The 19288-nt window shown below is 42.4% G+C and overlaps 1 protein-coding gene across 1 annotated transcript in view; it reads left to right on the forward strand.

Annotated features, from left to right (window-relative positions):
* fgf14 (fibroblast growth factor 14) overlaps positions 1-19288 on the forward strand; it is a 93443-nt gene continuing 74155 nt past the window's right edge. Inside the window, exon 1 of the mRNA XM_070975304.1 lies at positions 1-842. Coding sequence (XP_070831405.1) covers positions 635-842 — 208 coding nt within the window. The 5' untranslated portion in view covers positions 1-634. The remainder of the gene's footprint in view (positions 843-19288) is intronic.

Below are 19288 nucleotides of genomic sequence, written 5' to 3' on the forward strand. Positions count from 1 at the left end.
GGAAATTCGTGCAAATGTTTTGATAGGCGCACCGTACTTTTGGAGATGCCAGTGGCGTGGTGCTGAAAAGGCTTGAAGGAAAATACCCCACAAACGGGAAGAAACGCACACTTCAGGAATCACGGACACACACCAAGAGCCCAAGCCTGGCTTCAACAGCAGCGCTGCGGTGTGGGACTTAGAAGACATGAAAACTGAGGTTGGTGTGATCTGACCTCGCCAATCAAGCTGGTTTAGAGGAGAAACGAATTGGACTTGATCCGGCAATGTGGTGTTTTGTTGGGGCTATCATTGCAGCAGTCTGTGCATAGGATGCATCCTCCCTTGGCTTTTGATGCTGTGCAGATCCACCCTCCTCTCCTCAGAGTGATGAACTAATAGGCAATGATTTTCTCCTCGGAAATCCGCCGTGTTTTACTGTTTTCACGTTAGTTGTGTTTGTTTACTGGCGGCCCGTCTCCTCCCGGTGCGACACATGCAATTTACAGAGTATATTTTCTATTATCGACTAGTTGAGGAGGCATCCTTTACACGCCAGAAGAAGAAAACACACCATCATTACGAAGTCTGACAGATGCTGAATATTTTGACACGTGAATGAAAACGCATAGGACTTGGATATACCTATTTTTCTATGATACAATTGGTAGCCTTGTCCTGGAGAACTGATCCAATTGTGTTATTATGCAACCGCAAGGATCTCATCTATATCTGGGTGTTTAAGCCACTGGATTGCTCTTCGCCCAAATCAATGTGGTTTCTTTGGAACATTTTCAGCAAAGGAACGCATATGCTGCAGTGTCTTTGTGGCAAGAGTCTTAAGAAAAACAAGAATCCAAGTGGTAAGCTCATCACCATTATGCCTACTCCTCCGTTTCGCTGTGAGCCGGCGTTGTGCGTGCGTGAGTGTGAGACTGTGTGTGTGTGTGTGTGTGTGTGTGTGTGTGTGTGTGTGTGTGTGTGTGTGTGTGTGTGTGTGTTTGTGTGGATCTGCGTTATTCGTTTGTTTGTTGTAATGGTGATAGATCTGCAATCGTATTTATGCAGCGTGTGGCTCATGCAGAGGCGCTGGGAGGGGGAACAACTTATTCTGTGCAGCTACTATCGGCGAGCCCGGGTTTGGGGACGCGCAGCGCACAGACACACAAAAAGCCCCCCCTGCATCACCACGGCACCATGATCTCCTAACTTTTTAAATAGCGCTCACACACATAGTCTACACACACACACACACACACACACACACACACACACACACACACACACACACACACACACACACACGATGTTTTTCTTTTTTTGTCTCCAGTGGATCAAATCCACACACAGCTCTTCTGCCCAACGTGATTTCTCTTAACTAGACGATTCCATCCTCGGGTTTACTGCAGCAGCATTCCCCCCTCTGCAACACCACTTCTCGATGAAATGGGCTACTCGCTGTGTTTTCAGCAAGCCAGCCGGAGGAGACAGACTATTCTTTCATGTCTGTCTCTCTGGCTGTTGCAGGCCAGTGTTCATCATGCGGGCCTGGCCAAATACGATTTGATACGAGCACTTGAGTTGATTTTGAAGCCAGGGGAGCTGAGGTGCGAGCAGGGCATGTAGAAAGGAACCGGGCTCCACCGCACTAATGCAAATCCTGCTCTCGAGCAGTAGACATCGTTTGGATTCAGATTCTGGACTCTCTCTCTCTCTCTCTCTCTCTCTCTCTCTCTCTCTCTCTCTCTCTCTCTCTCTCTCTCTCTCTCTGTGTGTGTGTGTGTATGGGGGGGGGGGGGGAAGCAATGCATGAACCATGCCTCCAGTGCCACGTCCCTGGTTCTTAGTTATATTTTGCAGCCAATTAAATTTAACAATGCGGAGCTTCAGTGAACAAAGAAATGCTTGTTTCAACAGGCTGTTGGAGGAATGGAGGAGAAGCCCCAGGTGGACAGCATGTAGTGCGGACTACTTGTTAGCTCACGTTGAGGGTTTGAAGATGATGTGCTCAGCAGCAGCAGCAGCAGCAGCTCAGTCCGTCCACACTGCAGCTGCGGTGTAGTAGATCATCATCAGACTGTAGCGGGACTCTTTAGCCTTGCTGACACTGCAGGAGCAACGACAAACACATTGTCTACTATCAACTACAAACACAGGCAGTTTTTTAAACCAGTCTGCTTCCCCAGCATAGCTTAATCTAGGCCGGTGTTTACAGTTCAGATGAAAGTCAAAGCCTCAGTTTTGTCCCTTTCACGCAGCTGTCATCATTTTCCCGCTAGCCGTAGCCGACAAGGAGCTATACAAGCTAAACTTTGGGCATACTTCTCAGGTCATTTGAAAAGACTTGACACAACTTTGTAGACATATCTAGATTCCCCCAAGGCTCTCCTAAACTACAGGGACAAAAATAATCAGAGCGCTACACAATAAAGACGTGGTACTGGTGTAGCAAGTTGCACATAACTGTTAGCCAAATGCACGTAGCGGGAGATATGTCACTACTGGCCTTTTAGAAGCAACACCAACAAAAAAGAAAATGTTATTCAGTTCATCATATGATACAGTATTTTTATTTTATTTTATTTTATTTTAGAATTTCAAATTGCTTTCATGTATACTTTTTGTAGCACAAAGGTATGTCCTCTCCGGCAGCCATGTTTGCTTGCTTTAACAAGTAGCCTTGTGATGCGGAAAGAGTTGGAAATTAGCATAGCAAACAGGATATTTTGTTTTTGTTCCAGATGTTTGAAAGAATCTGAAAATAAATAAATAAATAAAATAAAATTGAGTATCGTCATACAACCTGTGAGTTTTTTCAAAGTTTGCATGTATTTACATGAGCAAAAACAGGGCAGCACAGCATAGCAAATGTCTCTGTGCAAAATGTTTAAAATGTAAAAATGTGGACTATGTGACAGGCTCAGTTTGGGGCTCAGCCTCAGTAGGCTCTGGGGTGATAACTGACTGATTGCTACTCAGTGGAAAAGCAACGGTTAGACACTCACTCCCCTAACCGGTGCTCAACACCAGGCAGCCAGTCGATCAAAGCTGCGACTCACTGTCAGGTGTCTGAGATTCGAAGCCATGTGCCTTTCAAAGTGAGAGTAGCCCACATTTACCTTGTGGGGACTCACTGTTGAATTATCATAAACTGATGGTGTGGGCACAGTCGTCAGGCTTTGTGCTGAAGCAGCAGATAGAGCCAGTAGTTTACTGGGAAATGAAGTAGGCCAAGATGCAGACTGTGTCAGTGGGGTGCAGCATCGTTTCTTATGACTAAAAACTGCTAACTCATTGCATGTACACTGTCAAACAAAACACACAACAGATTAGTTTCAGCTACAGAGGTGCCTTATACAACCTCAGAGGATTTTCTAGTACCTTTTGTCGTAGTAGGACAGAGAATCCTCTGTGTGGCCCTCTGTCAGCAGAGCCAGGTGTTTCCAGTGTAGTGCTCACTAGGCCTGAGCTGCAAAGACCTAGATATAATGCTCCAGCTCTTTGGCTGTATTTTTAGTAACACAACATAACTGAGAGAACAGAGAGAGATTAAGCCAACCAGGCTGTATCAATAAGACTGTCAGCATAGGAACATCTGTCTTACATTGTTATCTGTAGCTTTTTCCAAACACATAAACTAGAAGTAAACTTGGCCTTACTCACTGTATATCCCCAGAGCATGTGAAGAGGTGAAGAGAGTGTTGATTCTTTAAGTGCCTTCTGCTCCAACAGATGGCTCCTTCTTTTTGCCTATTGTGCACTAATATTTACCTGTAAGGGGCAAAGTGAGAGCAAGATCTTTTAGTATTTTGTATCTTTGTATATGTTGCTAGTATGTGTTCATATGTGTGTGGAGAGCATGCATAGGAACCTGCAATTACATGTTTGTATAGCAGAGAGTGTAAGATAGACACAGCTGTTTTCTTCATAGGCACATTAGGACTTCTACACAGAGAGCTCAAGTCTTGGCTGGATCATCATCGTAGATTTATGGATTGGAAAATAAAACTATGCAGTTTAATCATGTCAGAAACTTGTTCACCAACACCATTAGATGTAAAGTGATGCATCATAGCTTCATGATCGACTGATTTCAACATTCATACTAGTGCTTGTATATGTTTGTGAGCCTCCAATGTTATCTCAATGTTACATTAGAGATTTTAACTCTCTATATGATCATACTGTATTTGTCTGCATCCCTTATATTGTGAATTTTATTTGCCATTCAATCTACAGAACCAGGGGGAGTAAATATGCACTGTGTTGTTTCAACCTAAGTGATAATCCATTCGTCCCAGCTGTTTTGATGTAAAAAATATGCTAGATACGTATGGAGAATTCTTGAAATAGCTTGGTTTTATGTGGCAGCCCGATGTCATGAATGCAGTGTTTCTGTGTAGCTTAATGGGTTGTGCATGGCATTGACATTACATGGTCTAAAGCATCTCCTCCCTTTGTATTCATCCACTCTCCAGCAGTGCTGTCCTTTCTCACAAGGCTTTAGACAAGATAAACCACCAAGAGATGTTGCGTTCACTTGTCTTTACATGGTGGCAGTTTGTCCACCATGTAAAGGGACAATCAAACATGCAGCAGATGAAACTTAGCCTGTATGGCTTAATATGGCACATTTACATAATGGATTCAAGTGCTTAATTAATGAGTAATGTCCATTCTAAAATGAAATAAACATGAATGTAGTCTCACTGTGCTTTTACAATCACATCAGCCTTGTCGCTGATTTCTAGCTGAATCCTTGTTTCATTTATGGTAGCTCGTCCTTAGGGTTGGTGGTCTGGTACAACTGCCATTGCTGGCCCAGCCTTAATGCTCACTCTCATGTTCCAGCATGTGCCTGAGTGAACACACTTCATTAAGTCAATTAAGTAATGAACTAGCTGAGTGGAAGGGACTGAGATACACCCTGAAGCCTGTGTAGCATTGATGATTGTCCAGATGACCACAGTTGTCATCTTAAAACTTTTTTAGAACTAGTCACTGAGTGCATCATACTAGCAGGCGACTAACGAGGACATTTGGTGGTAAACATACGGACAGTTGATGGGTTCTCGCTGACATTTCTTGGCCGTTGTAGTTTCATAAAGAGTTGAATGCTGTAAATGTGGAAGATGTATGGCCAGGTTGCTGAAAGAGCAGAATTGCAGTGGAAGTCAGTCGCTGGCTTCCTCACAGTAACACAGCAGCGGGTCATTGACAGCAGAGTGACAGCACAGGTCACAGAACACCCAGGCATCCACGTGAGGATAGTTCATAGCATATCAAGTGAAACTCAACTCTATCGACTGTGACAGAGCCAGGAGGCCGAACCGAAGCTCCAGCGCTGTGATGCCACTGCTCGTGTTTGCTCCATGTGTATACTGGAGCTTTAACCCAAAGCTCTAGCTTGACCTCACACTCATGGAGCAGTGACCCAAGGTAATTTATTTTAGTCTCTGGCATGGCCAACCATTCTGACTATTGAAAGACTATAACATTGTACTGGTGCTAAAATTGGAGAACTTTGAAAATGAAAATGTTTTGATTTAGTGGAATAATTTATTGTTTCTCCTAAACTCATAAAAACAGTGAATAAGAAGAGACATAAATAACCAAAAGGCACCTGTTTGGACAATGGAAACTATTTATCTGTAAAGATAACAGACTGTTAATACCTTTTCAAAGAACGACTGCATCAGCATATTGAATGACCCCTTGCTAAGGTGCTTGTTCTTTGTCTAGGTGCTGTTTGCTGTCATATCGAGTTTATTCATTTTTCTGAGTAAAATATACTTTTTCCTCTGCACAGTTTTTTGCTGACTGTCATAGTGTAATCTGAAATGACATGCGTTTTAATAACTCAGATTATGCTGCTGGTGTCTTTTCTCCATCTAATTCTCACCTAAGAGCAAAAGAGCTAAATCTCAAATTCAGCTTCATCATGCTCATTCGAGAATTTAAAAAGGGCCAGGATTTCCATATGGTTGAAAGATGCTTGGTTCATTTGTGTAACATACCCACGCTAGTTTAGTTTGTGGTAACAAAGAAACGGCAGTGTAATTAAAGGGGACGGGTAAAATTCAAACAAGAACTCCTACAATTAGAATAACAGCAGGGTTGGCTAAAAATACCTTCCTCCAACCACCGTGGCATGTTGCTAGGTTTCATACAAAACACTGCAGTAAGTTTGTAAATGGCTGAACTGCAAGAGCTTTTCTGATAATACGCACAGGTTTGGCAGGCCCTGCCATTATCACAGCTTAGGTAAAAAAAAGAAAAAAAGGTTTTAAAGGTAACAAGTTGAGCAAATGCTCGCACAATTACGAGGGCCATTCGAAAACCAGCAGTCTTACAAATTCCAGATCACATTGATGAACCTCTTTGTTTCTGAGTGTGCACATATTCCCGTAATGCAATTAAATACAGAAAAAAAGGATGAAAGCGAATAATAATATTTTTAAAGCTAAATTATTTTGAATCTTGAAGTTTTCAGTGACTGTTTGCCTCGCAATGCTTTTGGGATCATTTGGACAGAGAGATGAAGTCGCGTGTAGCTGCAGTGGAGATGTCACAGGTCAACAAGAAACACTGTTTCACTCTCATCTTTTTTGGGCACAATAATGACAGCAGCATCATCAGTTTCCTCAGTGAATTAATTTTGGCTGTCTGTCCTGCTCTTGAGAAATGTGACCTGCAGGGGTGATGAGATTCGAGTCCCTGGCTGCCTTTCTAGCTCCCTCTGAGAGACAATCAAGTTTACATACAAATCAGCTCAGACGAGAGGGCAAATGTATATACAGCATTTACGAAGAGGGAAATGGAAAAAAGGAGAGCAAGAGGAGGAAATGGGCTATGGAAGAGCAGGATTAATGTCTGTAGCAAATAAATCTGCATTTACGCAAAGCATCTCCCAGGATGCTCTGGGTACTCCCGTTTGCAGTGGTGAGAGGAATGATGGGACATGTGGTCCTGGCTGGGTGCCTTTAAGGCTGACTCTGGCCAGTGGAGCTGCAGGTGGATTTTTTCGCTGCTCTCCGCTCTCTCAACCTGATGGGAAGTTCACTTGAAGGGCAGACACAATGAAAAGGATCAGTCCTCTCAGGTCTGTTTGTCTGAAACTCTGGTGTTTGACGTTTATAATTAGGTAGAGGTCTATTAGTGTCGGTGTGCGTGCACAAAGGAAAATGCACTGATGCGGTGTATATCGACATGTCTTTGATCATGCATCTTACCCTTTTGAAAACAGACATGTTCTATATGTCTTCTCTTAAGCACTATACATTTCATTATCGGATTTAGAGCTGCTATAATCAATGTTTTGAGATTAACAACGGATCAAATGACTTAATGAATGTGAAGTCTTTGCTCAAGCAACCCCACAGGTCCTCTCAGCTCCGTCTGCATCGTTTTGTTTTTAATTTACAACAACTTCACTGTTGTACTTCATTCCCACTGCTCTCATTAGCATCACTTCCAGTCGCAGCAGGCAGCAGTTTTCAGAAAAAAAGTTCTAAAAACACACTTGATGCTATCTGCTCAATACCAAACAGCAGACAGATGTGGTTAGCAGCTCGCTGATGGATGCAGTGCAGTGACATAGCATTCAGCAGCTAGATATTCCACAGAGCTAAAACCCTGGAGAATAGTGGACCAACATGTGTCGGTACAAGTGTCCAAAAAAGTCTGTGAACGCAGGTTTAAACCTTCAGTGCATTAACGCAAACTGAAGGATGGGGCTTAGTTTGAGAGAAAAGACTGAACATCATCATTTGAGAGCTCGTTTTTGACCTGATCTGTCTGCTCTTCAAAGCCATCTTGACTTATGTGATTGATTTTCTGTCAGCTCATGGGGTTAGTAGTATAGGCTTGCATATCAGATAATAACACAGTGTCGGTCTTTCCCAATGCAGGCCAAGCACAGAGGATGGATCTGTGTTTGTAGCTAATGGTGCAAGAGGCCACCATTACTGTAACTAGCACTTAGTAGATTGAGGACTTTAGAGATATTGTTGTCTTTTTGAATAAGCTGTGGTAGCCCTGGTAACCATTTCAAAAGTATTATATCTTTCTTTGGTCGACCATCTAATGCATCTTTCCTTTCCCACAAAAAACACTTGAAGCCAAAAAAGATGACATTCCTGTCTTGCTCAAATTTGGCGTTATGAAGCGCATTGAATGCCTGACAGTTGTTGCAACCTTGTTAAAGGCCAAACAAATATCCTGAAAAGGAACCACAAGTAGAATGTGAGCGAGGAGCAACGATTAGCTGATTGCTTTGTGATTTGAGTCGTAGACACAGTTCTCCGTGGTGTGAAAGGTTGCTGTGAGGAGCATCATGTGACTGAACGCGAATTACAAGGTGCTGATTTATCAAAATAAGACAGCTTTGTGAGGAAGTGTTTTATTTGTGTTTTGTTTATGCCATATTCAGCAGAATGAAAGCAGTCATACTGAAAAACCTCTAAGAAAAGCTCAAAAGCATCTGACACTTTTTATTGTCCACGGTTTCTGACGGCAGCTCTGTTTCTGTTGCTGTTTGAGTTATGCTTGATTCAGGGGGATGAAATTGGCCATTTGTGGATGGGTACTGGCATGGTTTCGTCAGATTTGAAGAAAGGTAGTATAATAAATTGTTTCACGGTTGTCAGTTTTACGAACTTTTGTGTCTCAAATCAGTCTGAGTGATCTAAGGTCAGTGAAACTAATAGTTAGACCATGAGTGATATGTTGACCATGGTCCTTAAAGACCCGCTTCAGTGAAAATCAAGTTTTAACCTTGTTAACAAGTCCATGGGATGAAGTTTATATATTACAAGACATATGATGAGCAAAATAAGCAGTTACTGTCAGGTCGTTATGTTTAACACTGTATAGAGCAATACTATAAATTCATCACCATTCTGATACATCAACTTGTAGGCAACTATGTGAGCATTGCCATGGTGTAGCATACAGTAGCTACTGAAACAGGCAACAAGCAGAAGATTGTGTTTGATGAGCAGAGTCAAAGGTGAGCAGGTATGTTCAAGCTGCAGGTGAGCGGTGGAGGGGTGGGTGGAGATAGACCGGGACTATTTGCATGAATTTCATGGAAATTCAAATGAACAGAGATGAGTTTTTAGGGGTTTAATCAATGCCAAAGAGGAATTTTAAATGTTTCAATATCTGATCTCAAGACCAGAAATGACATCAAAGCACATTTTTAGGTCTCTTCTACATATATGAGCAGGCGTTCAGGCCGAAAACAGCCCTGCAGCACAGCAACACAAGGGGCTGCGTTGGTGCGGTTGTGTTGTTTCAGGCAACAGCGAGACAATGAGGGACAATCCATGAAGTCCAGTTTAAGTAAAGGATCCATAAATGTGAAAGCTAATTAGATGCTAAAACTAAACTAGACAGAAGTAATAAATATGGCGCTCTCAATAGTAATCTACAAGGAAAGTGTGCGTGCACTTATTTGATTGGTTGCGTCAAACTGATGCCCGCTGTGCCTAATTACATTTCCTAAGCCGTGATTGGACAATGCTGCCAGAGGGATTGGTTTACTGAACGGGCAGCTGTTTGTGATACTATACTTATTGTATCTTAATATATCTGTCTTTGCATTTGAATATTTGTGAACATTCAGTGCCTTTATCTTATTTACCTTATCTTAAAATTGAAGACGCAAGTGCAAGTGTAACTTTTTGAAAATGATCGTATAACATTCATCTCAAGGACTTCCTGTTGTTATTTGACCTCGATAGTTCGTAACTGGCCTTACTGAGGACACGCATGATTTTGAAAGCTTGGGAACTCTGGGAAATTGAGGTACATCTCAAAATAGTCATCACAGCAGGATATAGCCTATGCTTGTCCCCACGTGGTTTTCTGCACTGTGTCTTATGGAGTCTCCATAAATCATCTTGTAATTTGGCTCATCCTCTGCCCTTAATAGTAGGAGCTGTGTGACATATCCCACTTCAGAGAGTGTAGGTGTGGAGTTGTTTGAGGGGTAGGGGTGTAGCACAACTCTAAGCAGGTTTTCTCCAACACGACACATTTTAACGCTCGCTGCTTGCAGGATCCCAGAGGGTGGGACACATGATAGCTGCTGTGGAGCTGCTGTGCAGGGCTGATGTACTGTGCTCTAAATCACTATAAAGTGACAAAGTGATGAGAGGGAGAGATGAAGAGCAAGAGAGAATAATGCTGTTAGACTATGAGATTATTGATTTACTGGACCAGAAGTTTGAACAGTTGTAGACAGTTGCGCTGCAGAGTTGACAGAGACACACGCGCCTTTTTGAAGTTCATCATCATTACCAAAAGAAATGCCTCTGTGTACAATTGATGTTAACACTGTGAGAGCAGATGAGAGCGTTTTAATGGCTGTGTGAAGGGCTTCTGTCTCTACAGAGAGCTTTTGTCTTAAAGTTCAGACGATGAAACTGCTGTTAGAGTTCAGTGTAATGTAACGCTGTCAAATACAGGTAACATGTTTAAAATCGAATCAGCACTGATTTGATGCCACTATAACCAATCTACCATGTTTTGCTGCCGTAATATGGACATCATTGTTGAAACTCTCAGTTGTGTCTTGCTGAATGTGACAATGCGATCCCATCCTTATGATTTGCTGAGAGAAACTAGAAGTTATTAACTCCCGGGTCCAGTGCTGTGACATCAGCAGATGCTCATGTAAGAAAACCCCATTCAAAACCCATCTGACATGTGTAACAACACCAATAACTGAAAATCCAGACCTGTGTCGTGGGTAATTCAGATGTGGCGTAAATGACAACAAGACAAAGAGGACTGAACAGTGAAGAACAGCAGCAATTACAGCTAAGAAGTTGGAAAAATGACTTTAGAATAGAATAAGTACCCGTGCTGCCGCTCTTAGAAGTTTCATGGGAATTGTGCTTCATTCTGTGCTCCTGAAGTAATTAATGTTTCACTTTTGTTGAAATCATGAAGGCTTTGAGTGCTGTAGTTCAGGGTGATTCGTCTTACATTCTGGAAAGTTCAGGAACACGCTTCATTTTTTCAACACTGAATGGGAGTTTGCATTGAGTTACAGAAACCAGTGGACCAGAGGCTAATGCAAAGTTAACTCTGAGCACTGGTGCAGTGTTGTATTCAGAAAGGAAATAGCTGTGACTTTGTGTCTGTTAGAAAAGTGTGATTTAAGTATATTTTTAACAGTGAGGGTGTACTGTGATTGTACAGTAATTAAACGAAAGAAGGAACAAAATATGCTCTTTATATAATAATGTTTTCCATTATCTGTGGCAGTTTATGCATTCACTATAAAAAGCCAACCCTCAGAAACTTAACACAGCAGGTGGCAAGCTTTCCTCTGTGTTTGGGATCAGTGATTCACCTACAAGAGTGTGGCCCCTTAGAAATTCTAGCGAGAACTGGTAACACTTCCTGACTCCTGCGCAGTCGTTACTGCTATTAGTATTTGAACGTCATGCATATTTATGTGGTGTTATAGTGCTACAGCTCTATAGTGCTTGTTTATTTGGGTGCACCTTATTTGGAGTGAAACCTCCACTAAATGGCCAGGGATTTCTTTTCATATTCTGCTAAATGTAAAATTTGTTTTGGTGTTGATAAATGAGCTGTTGTTCTCCATGTGTACTCTTGCTGAGGCCCGTCCCCTTCGTTCAGTGACAACACCCTTCGCCTTGTGGTAACAACTCCTAAACAATCGTCTCACCCACTGACATCTCCTCTTTAGATTGAAAGCTGACTTGATTATAGTGGAGATGTACTTAAAGGGAGTATTTAGTTCCTGCTGACAGAAACCCTGGAGAGCTATAATTTCGGCCATGCAAGTCAACATAACATAATCTGAGAAGCTGCAAAGATATGATTGTCTATATGAGGCGCCTTAAATGGTCACCAGAGGCAAAAAGCTGTGACAAGGCTCATTGATGAAAATGATTCAGATATTCTGCAAAGAGCAGGTTTGCACAGACTCCTTTTCACCTGGATTTCAGCTCCTCGTCCTCTCACCATTTGTTAAGTTTTCTGATGCACGCCGCTGTAAGCTGTTTGCCGTGCTTGCCGTACGTACTGACTCCATAATTCCTCATCAGTGATGCAGATGTCATAATCCACACAAGCTCCTAAAAACTGGCAAAATAGACTTCAAAATACCCCCAGAGAAATGTATGATTGATGCTGTGTTTTTAGATGTTGCATGGTTTAAACTGTACCTCTTACAGACCAGTCTCTGCTAACTGCTTAGCCTTTTTAATCTATCCACATTCGCTGTCCTGCTTTCACTCCATCGTTGCTCAGTCTCTCACACACATTTGTCTGAAGATGTTTGCCTCTATCTTAACAGTCACGCTACAGTCCTCTCCTCTCCTCTCCTCTCCTCTCCTCTCCTCTCCTCTCCTCTCCTCTCCAGTATTACCACAGATCTGGATCCGACCCAAAGTAATGCTGTGATTTTATAACTCGCAGAGATATGCGTATTACTGTAACACATTGATTTATGTGTGTGCTGAAAACAAACAATTTAACACAACAGGAGCTTTCCTGTGACCTGTAGCTCACTGAAACCACTGGAACTCTTCCAGTTCAGTCACACTGTCGTTCGAATGGAAGAACACGTTGGAGATGGTGTAAAAGGCAATGCCCACATACCAAAATCCTCCAGGTAGCACTCACCAGTGTGTGCTGAGTGATGTCAAGAGTAACTTGCGTCATCACAGTGTCATCCAAGATGGCAAAAGCTGAATACACGCACAGAACTTAACGTGTGTGCATTGAGTACATGTGGCTATACCCAGAAATGTATTGTAGTAAATGTAGTAAAAGAGGTTGTAGATGATGTTGATCACTTTTCCTTTCTGATTGAAATCTTTATAATGTGAATTAATACAATAAACTAAACTTTAATCAAGGCAAACAATAAGAAAATTGCATTTCTCAAGGAAAGTTGTACTGAGCTCATTAGGTGGACTGGGTTTAAAATTTTGTTTTCTACTACCAGTTACATACATTCACTCACTTTGAGCTGACTGACTCACTTTTTAGTGGCTCAGCTGTCCCTGGCATCATGCGAACCTACATAAAAATTTGGAGTTCCACTCAGTGATACACAGATTTCAAATTTGGGAAAATGAGAGCACTGTTATTGGATCGGTATGCAGTATTCTCTCAGCCAGGAAAAAATGTTGCATCGGTGCATGGGAAAAAGACTTTCTACTACCACCGACACTTTTTTCAAATGTAATACATTTATATATATATTTTTTTTCTGTTTGCAGAAGAGAAAAAAATACAGATGCAGTTGAGGTTAAATAAATTCAATAAAAAAATAACATGTAGTATAAAAGATGTTAACACTGAACCACTGAAATGGATTATGGAAACAAATTATGGCAAAAACAAAAAACAGGGGTAGTGGTACATCGAAGAATCAGCATTCATGGGAAATGTTAGTTTCCAATATTGTCATTTTGATACAGACAAAAAGATTTGACTGAGCTTTTTCATCAATATGCTAATCGAGCCTGTTGGTATTTTCCCTGTTGTTCAAGGAGAAAAATTAAGGAACTGAGGAGTTTAAGGGCTGACAGGGTGTGCTGAGTGAGTCTTAACAGTCCTGTTGTTTCCAGGCCGTCATCTCGGAGCACAATATGATGCAGCCACATTAGCATGTTGCTGTGCTGCGCGGCGAGAAGGTTGGGTCATGTTCCCCGTGGCTCTGGTGACAGGAGCGTAGTGTTTTTAACCTTTATCAAACACACCAGACTGAACATACTGGCGTGTCTCTGTGTGTGTGTGTGTGTGTGTGTGTGTTATTGAGCCACAGTATGCGTTACTACAGATCCTACAGCACAGAGACACACTGCTGTGGCGATGGCGTGCTGCTGTGCTTTTAGAGCAGTGAGGACTGGTGGAGGGAAGCACAGAGCGAGGTCAGCTGGGTGTGCTTCTTTCCTGTGCTGGAAGTACATTTTAATGACTTGATTATGATTGATTGCTGATATGATTTCATGACTCACTGTTGGTCTGCAGCTCATTTATTACCGTTGTCCATCAATTGGCTGTGCTCCCTGCTGACGGGATAAGCTGAGCAGGATGCTCTCCCCCTCTCTCGCTCTCTCTCTTTGCACATATGGTTTACCAGTTGAATGTAACGGTAATGCTGAGGACTATACAAGAAAACTGAGCTCGAACAGATAAAAAGAGGAGTCAGATTTTGAAGGAGCTCGGGATGGTTTCATATGTTGCTCTGCTTGTTTTCCCTCAGGCTGTGACCTGCTCTGACATACTGTATTTTGCTGCTTTCCTGGCAATGCCGGTATTTTTCCCCAAGTAAATATTGAATTTAGTTTTGGTTTGGGAGTGTGTTAGGTGTTTACAATTTATTTTGATGAAGAATGTGTCTGTTTCACAGGCTGCAGTATAGCGGTGTTGCTCTGTCTGTGCCTCGTTGTTGCCAGGTGTGTCTCAGAGGCCAGGCTGTGGCCACTTCAGTCTTTCAGGTCCTCTGTTTCCAGCCACTCCGCATGGTCTGTTCAGTGCTAAATTGCTTTGATGTTCACGTTGAGTTTTTGTGATGTCCAGGCACTGACGTGCTTTTCTTCTGGCTGTAATTTGTTTGCTCCAGATTTTCCGAAGTCTCTGCTGAGGCTGTGCACTGATTTAAGCCCCGCATGAAAAAAAAAACAAAAAACGCAGCCCTCTCATTCATTTGAATGAGGCCAGTTCGTCGACGCAGCAGGGGTGCAGAGGGTGCCCCCTGCAAAAAAAAAGTCAATCTTGGCTCATCTTTTGCCGTTGCGAAAAGTGACATCACCCAGCAAGGTGCTGCGTTGGCCAGTAAAATATGCAAATGCGTACTTTTCTGGTGGATTACTTTGTAACTCCACACTCTCCTGTTTACCTTGCAGTCACTGTCATGAGACATCAACTGATGCCTCTGTGATAAGTTTCCAGAGCAGTAAACTCCTTCCTTGTAATACTATAAACTGCTGTGCAGTGTTTTGGTGTCTGATTAGCCCTGAAGCAGATGAATTACTGAAACATGACTTCCTGGATAATATTCTATTGTCTCATCAGCACCTGAGCTTTTAATGCAGGGCTGTTTTCAGTCTGAATACTCACTTGGAGGACCTGTGCCCATAAATGACCAGCTAGTGTCAACACAGACCTTTGTAGCAGTTGGAGCTCACTAGTTTTGTTTAACTGTGTTTTATGCACATTTTCATAGACACACACAAAGTCCTGTTGGTTTTTGATTGATGTGACTGATTCATGGTATTTGTTGAACGTCCCAACAGAAATTAAGATTGTGCTTTCTCTTTCGTCATTCAATTGTCTTGTCCCCCCCCCCACCCCACCCCCACACATATGCAGATTGTCTACCTCACTCTTTCTCCATCACTCCTCTCCCTCTGAACAGGGGTCTGTTCTGTGCAGTGCTGGAGGTTGTGTGGTGGCTACGGTATGCTGTGTAGATTTTTGCTGCAGTGCAGCAGGCAGTATTGTGCTGCTGCTGCCTCTGTCTTCCCCTGCTCTCTCTCTCTCTCTCTCTCTCTCTCTCTCTCTCTCTCTCTGTATGCATTCATTTTTGTGTACATTGTTTTGAAGCAGTGGAACACTTCCAAACAGTTTTGCTGTTAGAAAAAAAAACAAAAGAAAGAAATGACATTAGCCTCAGAGCTTCCGTCTCATTCATCACAGCTGGCAAACACTTTGTTGCCTTTTTTTTTTTTTTTTTTCCCTCCTCGGCACTCACATAGCTTTGTCAACATTTTCCATGATGACCTTTTGGAAGTTCTTATTTTTATACTTGTTTTCACCTCTTGCACATCCCTGTCTTGAAGTTCAATTCCCACCATTTTAGCCCCCTCAACCCTCCTGTGGCTGTCCTTTATTCAGACACACACAAACACAGACACACACAGACACACACACACACACACACACACACACACACACACACACACACACACACACACACACACACACACACAGAAGGGGAGAGAGGCATAGAGATGATGGGGTGGGCACATACTAAGTAACCTGTTTGTGTTGGTGAGTGCTTGGCTCTCTGCGCAGAAAGCCTAGTTGTTTTCAGTTATACACACTAGGCTAGAGACGATGAAGCACTCAGGTATGGTGTGTCAGAGACCAGACAGATGCAGCACCAGGGGACAGAGTGGAAGCACTAACATCATGTAGCTAAACAAGCCACGCAATATTCTCCAGAGACCTTTTTTTTTTGTTTGGGGATTCAATACCTAGTCTCACTTGCTGCCTCATGCCATACAGCCATTATAGAAGTTGCCATTTCACCAACACCATTGAGCCATGACATGACAGCACTTGACATTTCTGGTAGGTTACCTCCAGCTGGCTGAGAGAGTGTCAGCGCTATCTGTAGGATATGGTTATCTGCATGTTGGAAAGGTGCTGGTTGGGAGATGGTTGGCAGGGTTTTCACAAGCCGGGTGACAGGCGAGGTATGCCTGTATATGTGAGGTAAGGTGGCCATGCTCATGTGATTGGGTTAAAAAGGTTGTGTGAAGCTCTGTGGGACATCACGAGGGGTGTGAAAACCCGAGCAGCGGTGCAAAGAATATGTTCTAGATTATATTCAATTTATCAACGGAGATCATTGAGAGAATTCAAGCTTGAGGCTTTTGCAGCCAGATATGGACACAAAGCATTTTGTTAAGATTGTGGAGCGGCATGTACGCAAGGCAATAAACGCCGAAGAAAAGCATGGTGAGTCCCAGCAGAGAGCTGGACGAGCTTTTGATTCAGAGTGTTGACTAATTCCACAGTTATTACACTTGTCGCCCTTTTAAAATAACCCAAGTGTGTGGATGCCATAACACTACACTGATTACACATGGAACATACAGTATTCTCTTTGTGGGTATGAGATCACCACATTGATTCACAGCGTGACTGTGAATAGTCTGCAACATACAGTACAGAAGAAGCACAGAGTATGTGAACTCCATATGAGCAGGGGGAAAGTCTGATCAATGCAGTCTGCTTCCACACCAATAAAACTAATCACTGCATTGCAGATGATCAAACCTGAAGGTCACACTTTGAGGTGTGTATGCGTGTGTGTGTGTGTGTGTGTGTGTGTGTGTGTGTGTGAGGATGTTTGCATGTCTATGTGTGTGTCATTCACTCCCCCAATTATTCTTTATGCAGCAGCATGCCAAAGAGGATGAGGTCATCTTATTATGTATGCAACGCTTCTGGAGTTTATTTCTTATTATTTGTCCTGCATAAAATATGAAGCTTTTTCGAGGTCAAGTGGATAAATATGTGGCTTTGGATCCACGGCAACACCAAAATCTTCTCCTCTCTTAAGCTAAACTCCTTTGAAGTGCAGTCTGAAACACATGTGGTCTGTCAGCTCTGCCCTCACATGTTTATATGCAGATTGACAAGCACATGAGAGGCACGTAGAAACCCAGCACTCTGAAAACCTGACAGACCTACACAAGTTAGCCTACAGTCAGGCCTAAGCAAGAATCGCTCTTTGATAATGGCTCATTAAGTAGTCATTTTGACAGACCTGCTCTTATAGCAACAGAGTCACGATCCATGGGCTCCAAGGCCAAACATCACGGCTGTCTTTTGTGACGCTTTCAATAGAACATCTCTTCTCAGACTTCTCTTTATGCTTACGGTAGAGGAGTTGCATAACAGCTCAAAACCAATGTTGAAACACGCCAATGTATTGACAAATAGAAGTGGACTGTATTTTAAAGAGAGACGGATCACCAGATGTGAGGCAAAGACAGACTAATGCCTCGGCTGCTTGCAGACAAGTGTGAAATTTGTCACCCAAATTGGCCAACATTTGCCCATCAATATACTGCATTGTCTTCTGAACAATTGCTTTGTTCAAAAATGACAATATTTACTCAGCAAGTGTTAAATAAGCTGAAAGAAGCAAAGAAACAGGAGAATGTGGGTCAGATAGACAAGATGGTTGAGCACCTGTAGGTTGGGCCACTTTTGGCATGACTGTAGAATCCCTGTTTGTGTGTTGTTTGTGTCTGCAAAGTGCATATCTCTCCTGATTGCATATGCATTTAAGAGAGAATTATGCAAATAATACGTGGAGGTATGTTAATGGAGGTTGTTTATTCCAATGGATTTACTAAGGTCACATTTATGATGGTGTTTTGCATGGAAAATTCTCCACCTTTCAGGATCAGGTGGCTTGCCCCTTGGTACAAACTTGGTTTTCCTTTCTATGCAGATGATGTTCAGCTTTACAGCTCCATTAAGTCTGACACTTGCCATCAGCTGGTTAAGATGGAAGATTGCATATCAGAATACACAAAACATCAGCAGGTGGTAGGGCCTTCTCTTACAGAGCCCCTCTTCTTTGAAATTGTCTACCCACCCATATTCAAGTGGCTAACTCATTCAACTTATTCAAAAGCAAACTCATCAAACACATTTCTTGGCATCAGCCTTCAACCTCATGTTCCTTTTACGTAAATACTGAACTTCGGCTATCCAGTTTATACTCTGCGTGGCTATGATGCAGATGTACTGTATATATATGTGTGTATATGTGTGTGTGTGTGTGTGTGTGTGTGTGTGTGTGTGTGTGTGTGTGTTCTTGTATTGTTTTACTGAAGCTACTCATTACTTTTTGAATTGTATGTATATGTCAAATATTCCCTTCGTAATGTTTTTTGCGTAGTTTATCTCACTTCTATATGTTTTTGGTCATTAGGTATGTAGGTATAGGTAGGTAGATATATGGTTAGTTGAAAGGAAAGCAGAGCAATGATTATTAATGAACACAATATTTGATTATTCTTTAACAGCAAACAGAGAGGACAGGCAGGGTATTGTGGTTTTGTGTCAACCAGTCCTCCAAACTGAACAACATTTGAACATTTGATCTGTGCCATTTTCCAAATGAATCTTGTTCAGAATGGTTTTTTGGGAACCTCCACACCATCCAGCGTAATGGATGTTTTTCACTGATGTAACATTAAGGGTTTACATGATGCTTGTAGCAACGTCCCTACGTGGGGACGGTTTTTCAGTGTGAATGTGGCAGTGTGTTATAATGCGATATGTACAGCACAGTGAGAGAGAGAGAGAGAGAGAGAGAGAGAGAGAGAGAGAGAGAGAGAAACCAAAGGGCCTGGCCGAGGTATCTCACAGTGCCTTGCTCAGGCAGTAACCAAGGACCCTGGCTGAAGCTGTGAAAGTGAAATCCTTTTAGCCTTTTTGCTGAGTAATTAATACTCTCTAACAAACTATCAGACTTTAGCTTACAGAAATATGTTGCTTATTT

This window comes from Chaetodon trifascialis, chromosome 12, assembly GCF_039877785.1.
Source record: "Chaetodon trifascialis isolate fChaTrf1 chromosome 12, fChaTrf1.hap1, whole genome shotgun sequence".
Lineage (NCBI taxonomy): Eukaryota > Metazoa > Chordata > Actinopteri > Chaetodontiformes > Chaetodontidae > Chaetodon > Chaetodon trifascialis.